This window comes from Lepidochelys olivacea (genome assembly GCF_965140295.1).
Source record: "Lepidochelys olivacea isolate rLepOli2 genome assembly, chromosome: 3".
NCBI classification, from domain to species: Eukaryota; Metazoa; Chordata; order Testudines; family Cheloniidae; genus Lepidochelys; species Lepidochelys olivacea.
In genome coordinates, this window is record NC_140413.1 from 165,073,897 (window position 1) to 165,095,899 (window position 22,003).

The window sequence follows — 22,003 nt, forward strand, 5'->3', positions numbered from 1 at the left end:
GGCTGCACTGCGCTAAGGTACCCAAATAGCCATGGTGCAAAGAACACCCACTTCATCCGTGACTAGCCAGAGGAATGTGCTGGATTCTGTTTGTTATTGATCAGGCCACAGTGACCTACATATTCATAACCTCAGAGTGGCCTACTGAAAATTTCAGTATCTAGGAGTGGAGCTCAATGGCCTGAGGAAGCTACAGCTGCTTCATACAACAGCAATTCATCTGCTCACTAACACTGGTTTTTAGGAACACGTCCTCCAAATTCGCTGCTTCCTGTGCTGGCTTCCCATTGAATGCAGAGTCTAGTTCAAGGTCGTCAGACTGATTTTAAAATCCCTGCGTGGTATTGTCTCTGTCTATGTGAGAGATTACCTTTCCTACTGCAATGATGACTTCACGTGACAGCTTCACTCCACAGGAAAAAAGAATCTGTTGACAAATGGGAAGACTCATACTCACAGAAGAGAGAACCAGAGAAGTTTTGGACAAAGACAACAGAACTCAGTCAGACGGAATGAGAACGATAACCACCTTCACCGTATTCAGAACTAAATGTATCTTAACTTTCCTGCAATAACCTTCTCAAACTCAACCACCCCCCTCTCTTAATATATTTGTTTCTACCAACAGAGAGAGAAAAATGTTTGTTTACTGGGCCAAATTCAGACTTTTTTTATGCATACAATTGCTTCATTGAAATAAATGAAACTGCACTTCCTCAAATGAAGTTTGAATTTTGTCCATTTTGCTTTGGCTTTCTCATACCATTCAACTTTTTCCCATTCTCTTGCTCTTCGTGTTGGTGGTGTGTTTCTTAGCTTATGTATGTCTCAATACATAAGCTCCTTTTACTTTCTGTGCTTGTTCTCATTGTGGTGCTGTAACTAAGAAACATAAGAACGGTCATACTGGGTCAGACCAAAGGTCCATCTAGCCCAGTATCCTGTCTTCTGACAGTGGCCAATGCCAGGTTCCCCAGAGGGAATGAACAGAACAGGTAGTCATCAAGTGATCCATCCCCTGTCGCACATTAATTGGATCATTTCTGAATAATTAGAATGTCATTGTCCAAAATACCATCCATTAGTTATCTGTAAGAAATTCATTTTTTTTGTTTTTGATGAACCAATAGCCACAATAAACCTTCTCCTTGAAGTTTTGCAGAGTCTATTATAAATTTGAGATTATTCTCATTTCATACTTTTTACAAAGCATTACAGATAGTGCAATAGCCTGGTTTCAACAGAACTTGAACAGAAATTTTGGGTTCTTTCGGAGTCTAGGCTATTTTGTTCTGTTTAATTTCACATGAAGGAATAAATTTAAAATCATTTGCTTTTGTAAATACTAAATAAATTTGAAGAAATAAAAACCTTTTTGATAAGAAAACATTTTGCCACAGGACACTTACATAAACAACTGCAACTGGTTCACTAATATTGCATCAGTATCATATTTCACACTTAATTTGGTAAATAAATTATCTATAGAACTGGAGAGATTTTGGTTTAATCAGCTTTTAAATCACACCAAACTTTCTTAACTTAAGTGGACATTAGAAATCACTGGTGAAATAAGGACAAACAATTCAGACAAATGTATAACTTAAAGCAATAGTTCCAGTTGATGGATGCCTACAAACATTTTTAGGGTTTTTAAATTAATAACATTGTGTATCAGTAATGATATTTTACCATTTTTTTTCTGAACATGTACAGAGTGCTTTTAAGTAGTTTGGAATGATGACTAATATTTATATTATTGGGCTTGGAAATATTTGTATAAAACATGTGTGTAGGGCCAGATTATAGCGAGCCTTGTGTAGGTGCATTATGGCGGGGGTGGGAGGGTACAAGGGGACCATCTTTAGGTGCCTAAATGCCATTGTAATTTTACAAGATTTTAATTTTACAGGCTAAAATATAGCTTTGAAGATCTGGGGACCCCGAAAACCATGGAGAGAGGCGTTATACCTATTTATTATATCTTAAAGCCCCAAAATGCCTAAGCAGGTTACATGTCCAATTCCCATTGAAGTACTTGGGCATTTTTGCAAATCCCACCAGCGACCTATCTGTATCTTTAAGTCCCTACATGCCTTTGTAAATCTCACCCTAAGTCTGAACTAAGTTTTCTAGCAGTTTTTATTGTATTATATTTTATATCCCCCTTGAACTTAATTCTTGTGGAAGAGTTTTGAATGTTTTTTGCTTGCCAAACGTTTTTTAAAAGTCTATATGCCAACGTGTTCAACAGTGAAAAAAGGAAAAGCATAAAATGCAATATGAATATGTACCTTGCAGAGATATAAAGCGATAAACTTTCTTTTTTTTTAAATTTTAGTGTGAGCGCTGTTTGCCATTATATCATGACAAGCCTTTTCATCCAGGTGACCAAGTTCAAGCTTATAATTGTAAACCTTGTCAGTGCTATGGCCATGCAGTAAGCTGCCACTATGACATGGCAATGGATTCTTTTCCTAATGAACACAATAGAGGAGGTGGCGGAGTATGTGATAACTGTCAACATAACACCACAGGTAATTTAACAAGCAACATCAAAATATGTAGGGACATTTTGGAGAGAGTCAGTCATAAAAACCCAAATGGTTCTGAGGTTCAACAATGATGAAGAGAAAATTAAATTTTTTTAAGTATAGCCCCTGTGTACTTCAGTAGCTAGAATTATGTAAACAGCTAAGATAGAGAAATGCCATTACTATAATGCAATATAATTTTGTATAGAATCTTCCCTGTAAATTATATCCCAGCATACTTTATTATAGCATGAACATCAACATCTGCTGCAGTTAAGCTTGCAAAGTGGTTTCCATTATACGTGATGAACAGTGTTTATATCAGGACCATCGCATTGGTCTAACCAGGTAACATATAGCAAACAAGATTCTTGGTAAAATATCAGATTCCTCTTTAATGAGTAAAAATTTGCTCACTCCATATGTAGAGGGTTTGCATACTTATTTCAGTGTTCTTGGCTTTCTCTATGAAAGGGGAAAATTTGAGGTTCAACAGTAAGTTGTCCAAAAAAATGTATAGACATTCACGTAGCATAGCTCTATAGAAGTGTGGTATTATATAACAGATGGAAGTTTAATGGAGTAAAACACAGTTTGTAACAGGTTCATTGTTTCATATGCTCTGGATCACTAAATTGGCAGGTAGAGATGAAAGGTGCATTAAAATGGACATCCTGAAAATTATAGAATTCTCTCAAAGGAATAGAGTCTTTAATTTTGAATTATACAGCTAATTTTAATGAATTGGAAGCCATAATGCATAACCTTTCCCTCATGCAGGAAGAAACTGTGAGATGTGTAAGGATTTCCATTACCGGCAAGCAGGTGCAGATCTTTCCGCTGTCGATGTTTGTAAAACCTGTGACTGCTACACAGCAGGCACCAAAAATAATAGCCTCCTGTGTGATAAGGTAAGTGATCTCAACACAAAATATCAACAAATGTTCTATCCGCTGGTTGGCGTATCAGTAACATTAATTACAAGATGTGCTTAAATGGATACTGCTTTATATAAGTTGCTGTAGTTCCTCCTTTACAAAATGGTGGCTGATTCATACTGAAGACTGGAAGGCTAACAAGACTTTGTAAGCAATCTGAGAATGGCGTTAGGTGCAGAGCTTTGTCCTGCAATCAGGAGTGAATGTAAAATATACACGTACAAATTTTCAGAAATAAATATGGTTTTGAGTGCCCAACTTGAGCACAATCCCTCTTAAAATCTGGGCTCTTTAGAGTGTCTCAGGTGGTGCGCTCAAAAAATTGATGCACCAAAAATTACTGGTCAATTTTGAAAACGTAGACAGTCCAAATTACACTAAAATTTAATTAACTTTCCTCCTGAGATGTAGACAAGGATTGATCTCCATATAAGTCACCATGTTCCTCTTGTTTTGAAAAATAAAAAGGAAAAAAAGGCATCAGCTATGCTTCTTGAGTCTTTGGATCTCATTTACAAGAAAGGCATATAGTCTGCTAATAAATCTTACTGTGTCTTTCAAAGTGCCTACTGAGTGCCTGTTAAAATGGTGCTCAGTCACAGTGTAAGAATGATAAATCACGGGATTGAATCCAGCAAAATGTTATAAAATGCTGGGTTGGTGGTGTTTTTTCCTCATACCTGCATATGGAAAATAAAGTGAGCAAGAAAACACAAGTGACATTCAAGTCTTGCATATGCGTTGCGTTGAAAAATGCGTTGACGCAGTTTTTTTTATCACATTGTACCAGAATTCTGACCCTGAACTGGCTCTGATAGGCAGTTTTGCAGCAGCTTTTTTGTCTCCCCAAATGTAATTTTAAAATCTGGAACCATTTCCTCGGTATATTTCAACATATGTTGTTATTTCTTTTCCATCGACGGTTAACAACTTCTTCATAAAATAATCCATTGTAACATTTGTCCTATAATTTGTTTTACTTTTGTTTATTTTACTTAGATTGTAAGATCTTTGTGGTAGTGTTTTCTTTGTAGTCTTGATCCTACAAATGACTCCTACAAATGGTATGGAAAACTATGTGACTTCATCTGCCTGTGCAGAACTCATTGCAGGGCTGCTGTCTATGTTTGTAAAGCCACGTGTAAAGTTAGAGCCCTATATTTTAATAATGGTAATACCCAATAGCTACAAGCAGAAACAGACTCTCTGATCTCCATCTTCTGAGGATGATGCTTCTTAACTACAATGCAGAAATGAAAATCCTTTAAAACTCCAGAAACAATATTAGGACCTCACACTGTTGTAAGGCACTAAAGCAAGGAGGAAATAAATGAGAAATTAGAGACTAGTTTTAACATTCGCTGTTGCTGATGATTTGTTACTCTAGTCTAACAGTAACTTGGGGTAATAATAAAAGGTGGTAAAATAAATTAAAAAATTATTAACTGATGCAACATCATCATCATCATCACTGGCGATCCTTCAAAATCGAGGATGATCTTTTTTACAGGTTTTATTTTTCAAGGGTCCTTTGGTGACTGAGGAGTATATTTAGAGCCCTATATTTTAATAATGGTAATACCCAATTGCTACAAGCAGAAACAGACTCTCTGATCTCCATCTTCTGAGGATGATGCTTCTTAACTACAGTGCAGAAATGAAAATCCTTTAAAACTCCAGAAACAATATTAGGACCTCACACTGTTGTAAGGCACTAAAGCAAGGAGGAAATAAATGAGAAATTAGAGACTAGTTTTAACATTCGCTATTGCTGATGATTTGTTACTCTAGTCTAACAGTAACTTGGGGTAATAATTAAAGGTGGTAAAATAAATTCAAAAATTATTAACTGATGCAACATCATCATCATCATCATCACTGGCGATCCTTCAAGATCGAGGATGATCTTTTTCACAGGTTTTATTTTTCAAGGGTCCTTTGGTGACTGAGGAGTTCAATCGTTGAGCCACAGGCTCATTGGCAGACATTATATGCGGTGTTGGAAGACAGGTTTGGGCCACGATTGCTGCGTAGCAGTTGTCTTTCCTTTTTTTTTTCTGGTGTTTTTCTCTAACTAGGGCAAGGCGATTTTCCTCAAAAGTGGCTGCTCCCTCTCTGACAAGTCTTTGCCAGTTATCTCTATCCTGGGCTGCTGTCTCCCAGTGTGTGGTGTCAATGCCACATCTCTTGATGTTTATCTTGAGGGTGTCTTTATAGTTTGTCTTTCGGCCTCCCCAATTCCTTTCTCCTTTGGTGAGTTGGGCGGACAGCAGTTGTTTTGGTAAGCGTATATCAGGCATGCGCACACAGTGCCTGCTCCACCTCAGCTGGTGCTGGATAATCAGGGCCTCAACACTGAAGATGTTGGCCTCTGTGAGGACACTGACATTAGTGCGGCGATCCTCCCACTTTATGCTGAGGATCTTCCAAAGAAAGTGCTGGGTGCTGGTGTTCCAGGTTTTTCAGGTGTTTTCTGTAGGTCACCCACGTCTCACAGCCATAGAGGAGAGTTGGGATTATAACTTCTTTATAAACTAAAAGTCCAGTATGTGTTCTGATGTTGTGATTGTTGAATACCTGGTGAGATAGGCTGCCAAAGGCAAGGCTGGTATAGTGGATTCTATGTTGAATCTCGACATTTATGTCTGCCCTCTGTGAGAGATGGCTGCCAAGATAGGCAAAGAATTCTACATTTTCCAGTTCTTCTTTGTCAATGTAGATCTTCCTTGCTGGGTCTGATGATTGACCGGGGATTGGCTGGTGGAGAACTTTTGTTTTGCCAATGTTCAGAGTTGGCCTTAGGCTTTTGAAAGCATCAGAAAGCAATTAAGAGCTGTTTGAAGATCCTCCTTTGAGTGTGCAACTATGGCACAATCATCTGGGTACTGGAGTTCAGTTATTGTTGCCGATATTACTTTAGTTCTGGCATGGAGACGAGAAAGGTTGAGGTTGCCTTCTGTCCAATATTGGATGCAAATGCCCTGCGGTAGACGGTCTTGGGTTAATGTTTTCATAGCTGAAAAAAAGGGTGGGTGCTACTACACAACCTTATTTTATGCCAGTTTGGATGACAAAGGGCTCAGAGGTAGAGCCACTGCACAGGATGGAGACAGTCATCTGGTCATGGAGGAGTCTTACAATGGTGATAAATTGGCTTGGGCAGCCAAACTTTGACATGATTTTCCACAGATCCTCATGATTGACAGAGTCAAAAGCTATGGTCAGATTGATAAAGGCCATATACAGCTCCTGGTGTTGTTCTTGACATTTTTCCTAAATCTGCCTGGCTGTGAAAATCATGTCTGAGGTGCCTCGTGATGATCTGAAACCACACTGGACTCTGGAAATACTTCTTCTGCAAGGGGGAGCAGGCGATTCAGTAAGATTCTAGCAAGAATCTTCCCAGCAATGGAGAGGAGGACAATGCCTTGATAGTTGCCACAGTAGGCCCTCTCTCCCTTTTTGAAAATACAATACAATAATGAAAGGGGCTGAGGCATGAGCTTGAAGCTGTGATTATAAAAAAAAAACAAGAAAAAAAGGGGAAAATGGGGGAGACTGAGCTGCTCAAAAAGGCATCAGTAGACTGCTGCAATAGAAGCAGGGCAGAGAGAAATGATTAAGAGGCATTAAAAATAGATTAATAAGGCTGTAGACTAAGGGCTTAAATGAATTACATGAAATAGAAAGGCATCATTGAAGGAAGTGTTTCCAGGTCTGACCCATGGAAGATGGAATCATAAGGAATAAGGACCCTACTCATGAAAATTAATTGTCACATCACAATGATAATTTTCAAGGAAATACGCTAAAAACGATATAGAATACAGTTTCACTGCATAATTTACCATTTCCTGCAATTCATCAATGGTTTTTTCTTCTGCACAGAACTAGTTATCTGTCACCAAGCTCTAAAGAGCTGCGGAATTCCAAAAGGGAACATTTGAATTACCCCAAAGCATATTTACTGATCGTGTACAAAAATATGCATAGATAAAATTACCTTACCTTCATTAACCCTTTCACTCTGCTCTTGATGGGAAATGTGAATTTATATATGTTGTATTTTTATTTGAATGGATTCTGAATGCTTAGAGGGCAGTAGGTAGTGTACACTCACAGACTGCTATGTTCTAGTAACTGTGATGAGGTGTTCACCCCACACTTGTCCTGAAAGGGTTAATGAAGACAAAGGGAGGCTAATTAACCCAATAGGACACAGCAGAGAGGAATCAGGTGACTAAGCAATTCCCTGACTGAGGTAGCCCAACTGAGGGGGAACAGCTGTGCTGGACTTACAAAGGCAGGAAATTGGCAGCAGAAGGGAGCTGCTGGGAAAGTCTGCAGTCACTCCCTGGGAGAATGGAGGTGTGTTTGGGCTGACAAACCCAGAGAGTGGGGAAGCAAGGATGGTGGGAAAGGCAGTAAGGTCTAGAAGACAACAGACCTTGGCTGCTGGCTAGAGGATCTCTGAGCTGGAACCCGGAGCAGAGGGTGCGCCCAGGTTCCCCTGCCAGCCACTGAAGGAGTGGCACCTATTGCAGTGAATGGGAAGACTGCCTAGGACTGCTGAAGGAAGACTTTGTTACCCTAGAAGGGGAAAATGTGTGGAGTGACCTGGCTGGGAGGCTGTCACGAAGAGGCAGCAGCAGCTTGTGGAGTGAGAGAGGTGCTGCAGACCCAGAGAGAGAGGTGAAGAGATGGCGTACAACTGCAGGAAGGGTGGTCAACCTGGTAAGCTATTCCCCAGAACGACCAAGAGGGAGGTGCCACCCTAGCGGTGAGTGGAACACCCTGTCACAGTACTTTTATTTACATTTTAAGGAACAGATTAAACATAAAAGCTGTATTTTGGCCTTGCAAACCACAGCTGTGCTAGTGGAAATTTGGAGGAGCACCATACCCAATGGCAGTGGCTGAGACATTTTGCTGTGGAGAGAAAGTTTCAAGGGAGACAGGTGCATACAAGAGACAGCAGCTACACCCTTTTAAGGCATCTACATGTGCCCACTCTTGACCAGCAGTCAGTCTAGAAGAGACGTGGAGAAGTCCACAACCTGTTTAGAGTGTCTGGTGCCACTGGTAATGCTATAACTTTTCCCTTGCACTCAGAAAGCCTTTTAGATGTCCTGTGAAGAGGGAGAATGAAGGAAGAAATGGATTCCATCTTCACTCTCCCAGCCTGCACACACATGGGAGAGCTTCCAGAGTAGTCCCTACTATGGTATTTCCTATAACGTCTGGAATTGGAAATTCATCTCTTCTGGCCCTCTCTCTCTCCCTCCCTTACTGCATAGCCATTTCCCTTGCTTGTGTTTCACCTAACCCACTTTACAATCTACTTACTTGTTCCAGCACACGCAGCAGTTTCATAGAATCATAGAATATCAGGGTTGGAAGGGACCTCAGAAGGTCATCTAGTCCAACCCCCTGCTCAAAGCAGGACCGATCCCCGACTAAATCATCCCAGCCAGAGCTTTGTCAAGCCTGACCTTAAAAACCTCAAAGGAAGGACATTCCACCACCTCCCTAGGTAATGCATTCCAGTGTTTCACCACCCTCGTAGTGAAAAAGTTTTTCCTAATATCCAACCTAAATCTCTCCCACTGCAACTTGAGACCATTACTCCTTGTTCTGTCATCTGCTACCACTGAGAACAGTCTAGAGCCATCCTCTTTGGAACCCCCTTTCAGGTAGTTGAAAGCAGCTATCAAATCCCCCCTCATTCTTCTCTTCTGAAGACTAAACATCCCCAGTTCCCTCAGCCTCTCCTCATAAGTCATGTGTTCCAGTCCCCTAATCATTTTTGTTGCCCTCCGCTGGACTCTTTCCAATTTTTCCACATCCTTCTTGTAGTGTGGGGCCCAAAACTGTACACAGTACTCCAGATGAGGCCTCACCAATGTCAAATAGAGGGGAACGATCACGTCCCTCGATCTGCTGGCAATGCCCCTACTTATACATCCCAAAATGCCATTGGCCTTCTTGGCAACAAAGGCACACTGTTGACTCATATCCAACTTCTCGTCTACTGTAACCCCTAGGTCCTTTTCTGGAGAACTGCTGCCTAGCCATTCGGTCCCTAGTCTGTAGCGGTGCATTGGATTCTTCCGTCCTAAGTGCAGGACTCTGCACTTGTCCTTGTTGAACCTCATCAGATTTCTTTTGGCCCAGTCCTCCAATTTGTCTAGGTCCCTCTGTATCCTATCCCTACCCTCCAGCGTATCTACCACTCCTCCCAGTTTAGTGTCATCTGCAAACTTGCTGAGAGTGCAATCCACACCATCCTCCAGATCATTTATGAAGATATTGAACAAAACCGGCCCCAGGACCGACCCCTGGGGCACTCCACTTGATACCGGCTGCCAACTAGACATGGAGCCATTGATCACTACCCGTTGAGCCTGACAATTTAGCCAGCTTTCTATCCACCTTATAGTCCATTCATCCAGCCCATACTTCTTTAACTTGCTGACAAGAATACTGTGGGAGACTGTGTCAAAAGCTTTGCTAAAGTCAAGGAACAACACGTCCACTGCTTTCCCCTCATCCACAGAGCCAGTTATCTCATCATAGAAGGCAATTAGATTAGTCAGGCATGACTTGCCCTTGGTGAATCCATGCTGACTGTTCCTGATCACTTTCCTCTCCTTTAAGTGCTTCAGAATTGATTTTTTGAGGACCTGCTCCATGATTTTTCCAGGGACTGAGGTGAGGCTGACTGGCCTGTAGTTCCCAGGATCCTCCTTCTTCCCTTTTTTAAAGATGGGCACTACATTAGCCTTTTTCCAGTCATCTGGGACCTCCCCCGATCGCCATGAGTTTTCAGAGATAATGGCCAATGGCTCTGCAATCACATCCGCCAACTCCTTTAGCACTCTCGGATGCAACACATCCGGCCCCATGGACTTGTGCTCGTCCAGCTTTTCTAAATAGTCCCAAACCACTTCTTTCTCCACAGAGGGCTGTTCACCTTCTCCCCATGCTGTGCTGCCCAGTGCAGTAGTCTGGGAGCTGACCTTATTCGTGAAGACAGAGGCAAAAAAAGCATTGAATACATTAGCTTTTTCCACATCCTCTGTCACTAGGTTGCCTCCCTCATTCAGTAAGGGGCCCACACTTCTCTTGACTTTCTTCTTTTTGCTAACATACCTGAAGAAACCCTTCTTGTTACTCTTAACATCTCTTGCTAGCTGCAACTCCGGGTGTGATTTGGCCTTCCTGATTTCACTCCTGCAAGCCTGAGCAATATTTTTATACTCATCCCTGGTCATTTGTCCAATTTTCCTTTGCAATCCTTTTCCTGTTCCCATTGGAATGCATTGTAATCTCTTCTAGCCTGCTATATGGAATGGAATGGAAGAACTTTCCCTCTCTCATTTATCTTCAATTATACTTCCTTTCAGGAAAATTTGGAAGTGCTGCAACAACCTCGTCCCATTCTCTTTTAATTTCCCTTCTCAACTAAGGGTGTCAGGTGGCTTTATTTTCTGCACTTTTGCTTATTTGTGACACCATGTAATAAGTGTGTCATATGCAGTAGCTGTGGTAAGAGATTGCTCTTCATTACACATTCGGGGGCAGGGTTACAAAAGCTTATACTCCTGTCACATTGTAGGGGGTCAGTATCCAGTCCAGTGCCTTATATTACAAAGTAACGTTGGCAGGATGATGTGGGAAAATTTCACTCCTTTTGCAAAGCTGTACCTGGAGGCCTGATCCTGCATCACTAAGTCAACGGGGGTGGGGTGGGTTGGGGTGGGGTGGGGTGTTTGCCCCGTCATGTTAATCCAGGTTCTTTCATGAGCATTAAATTCAGATCAGAACAACTTTTGGATGGGCCCCTCAAGCAAAAATTTGAAGTATGGTCTCCTTTCCACCATCATACTTCTTATCCCCCCTCCCTATCCCTGTATCCCTTATCTTCTATTATCATTGCCCCCCAGGCACAGGCCTCAATTCTCAGTTACACTTGGGCTTATTTTTACAGCCAGAGAAGCGTTAAGGGGCATTACTGTTACTAAGGCTTCAGGCCACCATCTCCATTTTGTCTCTGCCCCATCAACATGTCACTAAATGCACTTGCATGATATGGAGCCACGTACCCCATTATTCTGTCACATGCCACAATAACTTTGAGAGTTGCTAGTGCTCAGGGCATTTGAGATTAAGGCCACTTATTTAAGTGCCTAATGATAGACTTAAAAGCCTAACTTTAGGCACCCATTTTTGGAAACCTTGTTTATATGTATTTAATGACCTCTTTAGTTTAAATTTAATCTCATTGAAATAAAATGTATGTAGGCTCCTAAGTGCTTAAATCACTTTTGAAAATTAGGTGCCATGACAGAGACCCTTTGGCAAACTCATTAGGCCAAACGTCTTTCTGGGTCTGTATCCATAAGGAGGATCATGTAAGATATCTATAGAAAGCTCATAACAAGGTATATAATCATTGTGAGATGTATGTACAGGTAATATTTAAGGACCAATGTAACTATACTGAAAGTATGCTTTATGGACTTTGAGTAAAAGTTGGTCACCAGGGGATAATATATTTCGGGGATGGCCCATTCAAGCAGGAGTGAGTTGTCACCCCAGCCTGGTTAGCCAGTGGTGGAATGCAAAGCTCGATTATCTAGTGTTGCTCCATCCCAGGACTTTAAAGGGAAAACCATCCGAGGGACCTGCAAACAGTTGAAAACCCTTTGGAGGGAAAAGGGAACATTACAACAGACAGGAGATCACCCTGTCTGTGAATAAAGACAAAAGACTGATTCAGTATTTGGGAGGGTGGAAGGAAGACCCTTTGGATCCTTTCACTGAGGAGACTTCTTGGGGAGTGGGGATGTTATGAAAAACTGGGCTTCTGGTTCCCATGAAGCCTGCCAGCTCTGCAACAGACTGAATGCTGGGCGGAAAACCTACTTTAATAGATAGGAAAGGTAACTATTAATGTGTAGAGCCAACTTTTGTGGGTTTATGATTTTTTTTTGGTATTCTAATAGTTTGTTTCCACTACTCTCTCTTGTTTTTAGTTAACTTTCCTTTGTTAAGTAAACTTGCTTTTTATTTCTTGTAAGTGTCCACAAGTGCTGTGTGGTTTACAGGAGCAGTAATTTAAGGTGAAACTGGTAAATTAGAGGTACACTGCACCCTTGAGGGCAGGGGATTTGGGATTTCTCTGAGTAACCAGTGTCAGGGGCTAGATATCACAGGGGAATGCTTCAAAGGGATGTGGGGACTGTGGTGCACCTATTGTTAACCTTTGCAAGGCAAAGACAGGGCTGGCATGGCCCGGAGAAGAGTGCTTGAGTGACTGAAATGCTGGAGGTGTTAGGGAACTAATAGCCAGCTAGGCGCAGGCAAGACCCCCTCACACTGGAGGCAGGGGGTAACAAAGTGACTCACAGTCCTGGGTGCCCCAAGAACTGTCCCAGGCACTTTGGACAATTTTATCGTAAATGATATAAAAGATCTTTTCCGTCTTTAATTTTTATGATTCCAATGACTGTTTTGTCATAGTTTAAAACAATTAATGCTTGTATATTTTTATTAACGGAGCTAAAAAGAATAAACAGAAGAATAGCACCATGTATAGTTTTGCCATTCAGTAAGCATTTGTAAAATGTTCTAATATAATATATTGAAAGATTCCACACGCACCTTTCACAAATTGCGGCTCATAATTTCAGGGTGAAATATATCCAAGCAGCAAGAAAAATATTTCAGAAATTTACTTCTTTGAGAACTCTTGATGGCTATTAATTCCCTTTAAAAGACAGTTAAGTATACAATGCTAAGAACAGTATATGGGGGATTTCTTTACTGTATTGCTGTCTTGAGCATTAAAAGGATCAAGGGTAAATGTATTTCAGTTCTGCTGTATAGCAGACTTTAGAACTTTACCTTGCTGTATGTTCCTTAGAGATTGTTCAGGATACATTTTGGAGCACTTCTTCTGAACTACATACATTATTTAAAAGCACCATGAAAATCTAGCTAATGGATAAGACACAGGAATTATTTCAAAATATATATGTATATAAATATAATTTTTTTGTCATAAACCACTGTGACTTTTCTTTCTTTCTCAGACATATTCAGGATATCTGAGTAGTTTGATAAATAGCACCAATTGAACACATTGGAACTAAAAGATGCATTATGATGTACATTATTCACCTCATATTATTCACCTCATATTTCCATCCATGACATTCATGAATGGCAGAATCCCCCAAAATTCTGTGATGTCATGGAAAAACCATTTTACAAAGGCAGCTTATTTATGTATCCTCACTGTTTAGTTGTATCAGGTCCTAGGTGACCGAAGAGAACTTGTGAAGGAGTGATGTACAGGATGGAATAAAGAGGACAAAGAAATGATGCAGAAATTAACCGATGCACAACCAAGACCAACTAAGGGAGAACATGTATCAAAACCATTTATATTGCATAATATTTGAAGCATTATTGAACATTGTGGGTTTTTAATTACACAAGGATCAAGCATTTTGATCTGACGAATCAGCTGTTGAGGGAGTAGACGATATATGATGGGAGGTTGATCTCTGCCAAAAGATGTTAGAAGCCGAGGTGATAACAGAAATTACTGGATAGCTCTAATATGAATTCTGGTCTAAAATGCATGTACATAACAAGATTATTTTGAAAACTGGTATTCTCCAGTGGGCGGGGTATACTTAGGGAGAGGGACAAGAACATCCATTGAGATGAATGGGTCAGTTCACACCTCTGAGCTATTGTGTCAGGCTATATTCATTTCCCTGGCATGTTCCTGATTCATCTGAGAAGATCTTCATGGAATCATAGAATATTAGGGTTGGAAGGGACCTCAGGAGGTCATCTAGTCCAACCTCCCTGCTTAAAGCAGGACCAGTGCCCAATTTTTGCCCCAGATCCCTAAATGGCCCCCTCAGGGATTGAACTTGCAACCCTGGGTTTAGCAGGCCAATGCTCAAACCACTGAGCTATCGCCCCCCCATTCTTATTGAAAGAATGAGCCATTTCACACCTCTGCAATCCTCCTTTGCTGGAGAAGGTTGTGCAGAGACCCTTCCCCCTACACTAACTCCTGAAGTGCAGTCTGGAACACGTCCTCCCTTAATTCCCCCTTGCTGCCTTCAGCTGGTAGATATACACCTCACAGCCTATCAGTTACCACTTGCCTTCCTCCCTGTAGTCCTACTGGAGGCATGGAGAGGCCAGAAGAAGGGCAGAGCTCCTAACTGAGTGTCAGTTAGGTTCCAAGGAACCTTTTGTGCCCTCTAATCACACCCCCTCACTACTAACATTCCTCAAAAATAAAGGAAATTCACTTCTGAGAAATTTTAACTCTGAGTTAAAGTTGCCCAGTAGTGCTTCTGCTGGTCATCAAACAGACCTATACTTAAACCTCTGAAAACCAGGGAATAGAGTTAAGGGAAAACAAACTTGAATCTCTGAAAGCCAGGAAATTTTGGGTACACACCAGCCCTGTAATGCATTGTTAACTCTACTTTCTTTTAGCAGAGCCCCAATATACGAGTAACACATTACCCATGCAGATGCTACAGAACACTCAGGTAGCAGAGCACATTAAACACGGTACAACAAAATCCAACACCGTTTTGCTGACAAAATTTGAGTTTAGATCAGGAATAGTGAATAGGAACTACCTACATCTGGCTTACATTCAAACACCAAGCATGCTCCACACAAACCACCCTAGGCTTCCAAAATATTATCATCCATTCACTGTTGTTCTGTGGATTCCTTCTGAGATATTGCCTTCACTTACTACTCACTTAGTCAAGGAGACCAGAGTCATACATACCATTAGACTGCTGACCATCCCCAATGGCAAAAAGAAACCTGGTGCTCACATTCTTAGTTTTTTCTCATGCTTACCCTTACTGAACTGTTTCCAGAGGCTCTTCCCAGCTCCAGGGGGGCTGAGTTAAGGTTGTTTTGCAGGGCTGGTATGTACCTTAACTCTGTAGTTACTGGTTTTCAGAGGCTTAAGTATAGATGCATTTGATGTTCTGGAAGGATAAGAGGCACTGCTTGTCAGGATCATGACCAGGACGTGGGTGTTCAGGCATAATGGTTAGAGCCATGGGGGTGGTCAGGCTTGGGGTTTAAAGCAGAGTATTGAGCTAGAGTCAAGAATCAGGGCCACAGGACACTTGGGATTGTAACTGAGATTAGAGCCAAAGGCAGAGCCAGGGATCAGAAACTGAATGCCAGAGGCAACGGGCTAGCAAGAGATGTGGTCAGGAAGTGGAGCCAGGGGTATCATGGATGGGTGAGGGCAGGAGCAGGGTGGGCAGGTAGGCACAGGCTGGATGGAAGTAAGAGCAGGTGCAGGAAACAGGATTAAGCACAGCTGTGACATGGAACAGGTTGAGCAGCCAGTGAGCTCTGGGTACCGCTGGATCAAGCAGTAGTTTAGTTCCACCAGTCAGGAAGTGCAGTCCATCCAGCAGCCCCTGTCGGGGTCAGCTGTGCTCGATGTGTTGCTAGGAGACTGACACTGCTGAAGCTGACTCCTGACACTGCTGGTCAATCTTAACTCTGTGTTAACACAATTTTTGGGTAACAAATTATACATTCAAGACAAATAGGGGGCTAAAACAGATCTTCCAATTGCTTTTTGAGGTAGTGGGGAGCAGAAAAGTATATTGTCATCTGACCTTTTCTTGGTAAGACTCCATCAGAACACTTAAAGATGTTTTAGAAATATATGAAAATTTGCAATAGTGCCTTCTCAATCAAACTGGAGGCTTGTCTCATCTACAAACACGTCTTCCCTCTTCACCTATTTCAAAACCTTGAAAATCAGGGTGGGAGAAAGTACGTCAGTGGGTGACTATAGAAACCTTCTGGAGGCACATACCCATACTTCTGACCCCATAATACCAAACCTGATGAGGCTTCCTCTACTGTTAAATATGTTCATTCAAAATCCCAGTTTTCATTACCTCTTGTTTAGCTACTGAGAGCGATGATTACCGTTTTAACTGGTTTCCTGGCTTTAATCTCCTGTATTGATTACAAGGTGTTGGATAACTTTGAAAGGTAGTGAGTGCTACAGTAGGAGGAAGAGATCTTTATAATCTGGTCTCTAGTGGATTGTATTGACTGGTCTAGAGAGAACTTAAATTACACCTAATGTTCAACCAATATTCTCTTTCTTGGAGAGCCTGTGTTTACTGTTTTGGGCTCTCTCTCTCCTTGCTAAAAGTGAGTTTTTGAGTGTACATTTTCTGGCATTGAATGTTGAGAGTACTGCATCACCACTTGGCACTCAGTACTACCTGGCACGTCAATTAAACTTAAATCGTGTCTGTGGTACTGGTGCTCCTTCCCATTCCTGGCACTCACTACCGTGTACATTTCACTAGTCTGCATGGGACTCCTCTGTAATTGATACAGCCTGATGAGGTTTTGCTGTACATTTATTTCATGCAGTATCCTTGGTTTCTAATCATGTTGTTGCTTTTTTTCCCCTGTAAAATTTGGTAAGCCACAATAGGTGTCTCTGTCATCAATACAAAGAGGTTCTACTGTATAGTATAACATACGATTTTCTTTTGGAATGTGCTTGGATATAACCTTCAGGCACAGTTTTTGCATCCAATATTTACTATCAGGCCTAGAGATGCTGTATTTTCTCTCACTCAGGTTAATGATCCTTAGATCTACACTGTACAGATTGGAGGATCTAAATAAATAGAAAGTATACTTTACATGGAATATTTTTGTAGCTTTGACCCAGCCACCTCAATCCTCATCCTTTGTTCTAAACACCTTTGTTCTAAACACCTTTGTTCAAACGCCTTTGTTGTTTGGCGTTGGATTTGGGGTGAAAAAACAGAAAGACCTTGGTCAAAGAAGTTTTGAATTCCATGGGAGATAATTTCAGTATAGAGCATTACAAAAGGAATGTTAATGTCTTAGAATATTTTGTTTCTCCAGTTTGAGCCAAATCCTGCTTTCTTCACTCACATGAGTGTTCACATAGAAGTAAATACAACTACATGTGTGGGTGAAGCAAATAGCGTTGGCCCTATGCAGTTAATTAATCCTTCTTAAATGACCAGGCAATGGTGTATCAATTCTACAATGCTGGCAAATTATGGAAACAGTCTGATTCTTCTCTTATCTTGTAAATCTGGAGTAACTCTATTGTAACCAACTGTTAACAAGGGGGCAGTTAGTTCCATAGTATCCAGAAACTGTCCCATCCTGCTCACATGGGGTATTTAGCTTTATTTTGGGTCAAGTCCTGTAATCTTTATTCCATTCCCATTTAGCCAGTACTCCTATTGTAGTAAATAGAAATGCTGTCTGAACAAAAACAGGGTTTCACCTTTAGAAATTATACACTATTTTGTAATAGCTGCGGATCAGATAGTACTATCTGTTTTTAAGCAGAAATTTCCATTTGTGGAATAGGGTCTTGTATTTGTAGCTGGTCCCTGTGCACAGACTAAGCCTGTCTCCCCTGGACTGGAGCAGACAAGTCCAATCCAGCCAATTAAAGAGGGCTGGGCTACACCTGGGCCTACAAAGACCTGTTAGTGGGCAGTTTGGGGATGGACTGCCACAGGTGGTGCCATGGGGAGGGAAAGCCACAACGGAGTTCTGGCACAGTCAAGGAACTATGGTGTGATTGGAATAACAGAGACTTGGTGGGGTAACTCATGTGTCTGGAGCACTGACATGGATGGGTATAAACTGTTCAGGAGGGACAGACGGGGAAGAAAAGATGGAGGAGTTGCACTGTATGTAAGAGAGCAGTATGATTGCTCAGAGCTCCAGTATGAAACTGGAGAAAGGCCTGTTTGTGAGTCTTTGGGTTAAGTTTAGAGGTGAGAGCAACAAGGTGATGTCACGGTGGGCGTCTGCTATAGATCACCAGACCAGGAGGAGGAGGTAGATGAGGCTTTCTTCGGACAACTAACAGAAGTTTCCAGATCACAGGCCCTCGTTCTTATGGGGGACTTCAATCACCCTGACACCTGCTGGGAGAGCAATACAGCAGTGCACAAACAATCCAGGAAATTTTTGGAGAGTGTTGGGGACAACTTCCTGGTGTAAGTGCTGGAGAAGCCAACTAGGGGCCATGCTCCTCTTGACCTGCTGCTCACAAACAGGGGAGAAGTGGTAGGGGAAGTAGAAGTGGGTGACAGCCTGGGCAGCAGTGACCATGAGATGGTTGAGTTCAGGATCCTGACAAAGGAAGAAAGGAGAGCGGCGGAATATGGGCCCTGGACTTCAGAAAAGCAGACTTTGACTCCCTCAGGGAACTGATGAGCAGGATCACTCAAGGTGGCTAATATGAGGGGAAAAGGAGTCCATGAGAGCTGGCTGTATTTTGGCTGCTGGCTGTATTGAGGGCGCAGGAACAAATCATCCCAGTGTGCAGAAAGAATAGCAGATATGGCAGGTGACCACATGGCTTAACAGAGAAATCTTCTGTGAGCTTAAACACAAAAAGGAAGCTTACAAGAAGTGGAAACTTGGACAGATGACTAGGGAAGAGTATAAAAATATTGTTCGAGCACGCAGGGGTGTAATCAGGAAGGCCAAAACACAATTCGAGTTGCAGCTAGCAAGGGACGTGAAGAGTAACAAGAAGGGTTTCTACAGGTATGTTAGCAACAAGAAGGTGGTCAGGGAAAGTGTGGGACCCTTACTGAATGGGGGAGGCAACCTAGTGACAGAGGATGTGGAAAAACGGTGATCAGGAATAGTCAACATAGATTCACCAAGGGCTAGTCATGTCTGACCAACCTGATTGCCTTCTATGATGAGATAACTTTCTCTGTGGATATGGGGAAAGCGGTGGACGTGATGTATCTGGACTTTAGCAAAGCTTTTGATACCGTCTCCCACAGTATTCTTGCCAGGAAGTTAAAAAAGTATGAATTGGATGAGTGGACTATAAGGTGGATAGAAAGCTGGCTAGATAGTTGGGCTCAATGGGTAGTGATCCACGGCTCAGTGTCTAGTTGGCAGCTGGTATCAAGCAAAGTGCCCTAGGGGTCTTTCTTGGAGCCAGTTTTGTTCAACATCTTCATTAATGTTCTAGATGATGTGATTGTACCCTCAGCAAGTTCGTGGATGACACTAAACTGTGGGGAGAGGTAGATATGCTGGAGGGTAGGGATAGGGTCCAGAGTTACCTAGACAAATTGGAGGATTAGGCCAAAAGAAATCTCATGATGTTCAACAAGGACAAATGCAGAGTTCTGCACTTAGGACAGAAGAATCCCATGCACTGCTACAGGCTGGGGACCGGCTGGCTAAGCTGCCGTTCTACAGAAAAGAACCTGGGGATTACAGTGGACGAGAAGCTGGATAGGAGTCAACAGTGTGCCCTTGTTGCCAAGAAGGCTAACAGCATATTGGGCTGCATTAGTAGAAACATTGCCAGCAGATCGAGGGAAGCGATTATTCCCCTCTATTCGGCACCAGTAAGGCCACATCTGGAGTATTGTGTCCACTTTTGGGTCCCCCACTACAGAAAGGATGTGGATAAATTGGAGAGAGTCCAGTGGAGGGCAACAAAAATTATTAGGGGGCTAGGGCACAGGAATTATGAGTAGACACTGAGGGAATTGGGCTTATTTAGTCCTCAGAAGAGAAGAGTGAGGGGGGATTTGATAGCAGCCTTCAACTAGTTGAAGTGGGGTTCCAAAGAGGATGGAGCTAGGCTGTTCTCAGTGGTGGCAGATGACAGAACAAGGAGTAATGGTCTCAAGTTACAGTGTGGGAGGTCTAGGTTGGATATTAGGAAAAACTATTTCACTAGGAAGGTGGTGAAGCACTGGAATGGGTTACCTAGGGAGGTGGTGGAATCTCCATCCTTAGAAGTTTTTAAGGCCCAGCTTGACAAAGGCCTGGCTGGGATGATTTAGTTGGGGTTAGTCCTGCTTTGAGCAGGGGATGGGCTGGCTAGATGACCTCCTGTGGTCTTTTCCAACCCTAATCTTCTATGATTCTATGAACAGAGTGAAGCTGGCTGCTATGGTAGGTCCACGGAGGAAGGGGCAGGGGCTCAGGGAAGTAGCCATGGGCTGGTGCGCCACGAAGGGAGCAGAGCTGACAGAAATTGGAAAGTTGCCAGGGGCAGGAGTGCCAGAGACCCCTGGGAGGAGTGTCCCTGAAGCCTGAGGCTAAGGAATGAGTTAAGACTGTGTTTGTTTGCTAACCTCCTTGCAAAGAGTAGGCATGGCAGAGGATGCTTTGGAGCTGAGGAAAAGCGTGGCCTGGTGACAGTTCTCTTTTATGGTTTTCAAGACTTAGATTATGACTACATCTGTGTTTAACTCTTAATTTTTGCACCCTACAAGAAGTTCTTTGATTTAATTTAATTTAATTCTTATATTTATGCTTGTTTAATATTTCTTATTTTTTCTTCTCAGCAAGTAAAATAATACATGTATTTCACAGATCTATTTTTTCCTTTTCCATTTAAAGTTTTCTCTCTCTTCTCCCATACCCTCTGCCGTTGTTGCTAATGAGTGTATCATCTAAAAATAGATACGTTTATCATTCAATAATATTTTGTATCTTTCCAGATTGGAGGCCAATGTAATTGTAAGAGACATGTGTCTGGCAGACAGTGCAATCAGTGCCAGGAAGGATTCTACAATCTACAACAGTCAGACCCTGATGGCTGCAGTCCCTGTAACTGTAATACCTCTGGGACAGTCAATGGAGATATTACCTGTCACCAAAATTCAGGCCAGTGCCACTGCAAAGCAAATGTTATTGGTATGTGTAATGTAAGAGTTTTCAGCCACATTTCTTATCTGCTAGAAATAAAACATTTGATTTCTAAGCTGAAAAATACAGTAAATTTCTTTTGCTGAAGGCAGGTTAAAAAAAACTGAATGAAATTAACTGCCTAAAAATTATTAATTTAATAATTCTATCAAACTACAGTTTGAAGCTTAGTTTAATCAACCCTTTAGAAGTCTCTTTATTCCATAGCTGCATTGGCTCACATAGCTCCATACTAATAACTCACAGAAATAATATTAATTTGCTTACCGCATGAATGTTTCTTTTAGGAAATTAGCACTTTTTCAAAATGTTTTATACTTAATGAGTTCTAAGCAAATCGTTTCCATGCTAGCTTTCTTAATAGACCAAAATAAATGGATTTTCCCCCCTCAAAATATTCTGTGCTACAGGGTCCTTTGTGATAAATCTTTCCATTTTTTTCCATTGTATTTCTTTGAACTGTTCCTATGAAATGCAAAATAAGTCAACATTATTCCACAGATCATGAACATTGCTAGGTTTAGTTATCAAGGGCCACATAATTTTAATTTTGTAATTCAGTGCCAAGCTGATTATAATAAACTGCTACCTTCTGTGTTATTTATCATTTTTTTTACAAGACGTGCTTTTTTGTTTGTTACTCCCACAGGTATTTTTCAGAAATTAGATTTGATTATAGCAATTTATTACTTCCATCATATTTGAGGGGAGCCACAGCCACATAAGGAC

The 22,003-nt window shown here is 41.7% G+C and overlaps 1 protein-coding gene across 2 annotated transcripts in view; it reads left to right on the plus strand.

Moving 5' to 3' along the window:
- USH2A (usherin) overlaps positions 1–22,003 on the plus strand; it is a gene marked incomplete at its 5' end in the record, with an annotated part of 586,511 nt that overhangs the window by 76,554 nt on the left and 487,954 nt on the right. For both annotated transcript variants that reach the window (XM_084623291.1, XM_084623290.1), the window contains 3 exons: positions 2,342–2,537; positions 3,315–3,445; positions 21,067–21,262. In XM_084623291.1, the coding sequence (XP_084479417.1) occupies positions 2,342–2,537; positions 3,315–3,445; positions 21,067–21,262 (523 nt within the window). The remainder of the gene's footprint in view (positions 1–2,341; positions 2,538–3,314; positions 3,446–21,066; positions 21,263–22,003) is intronic.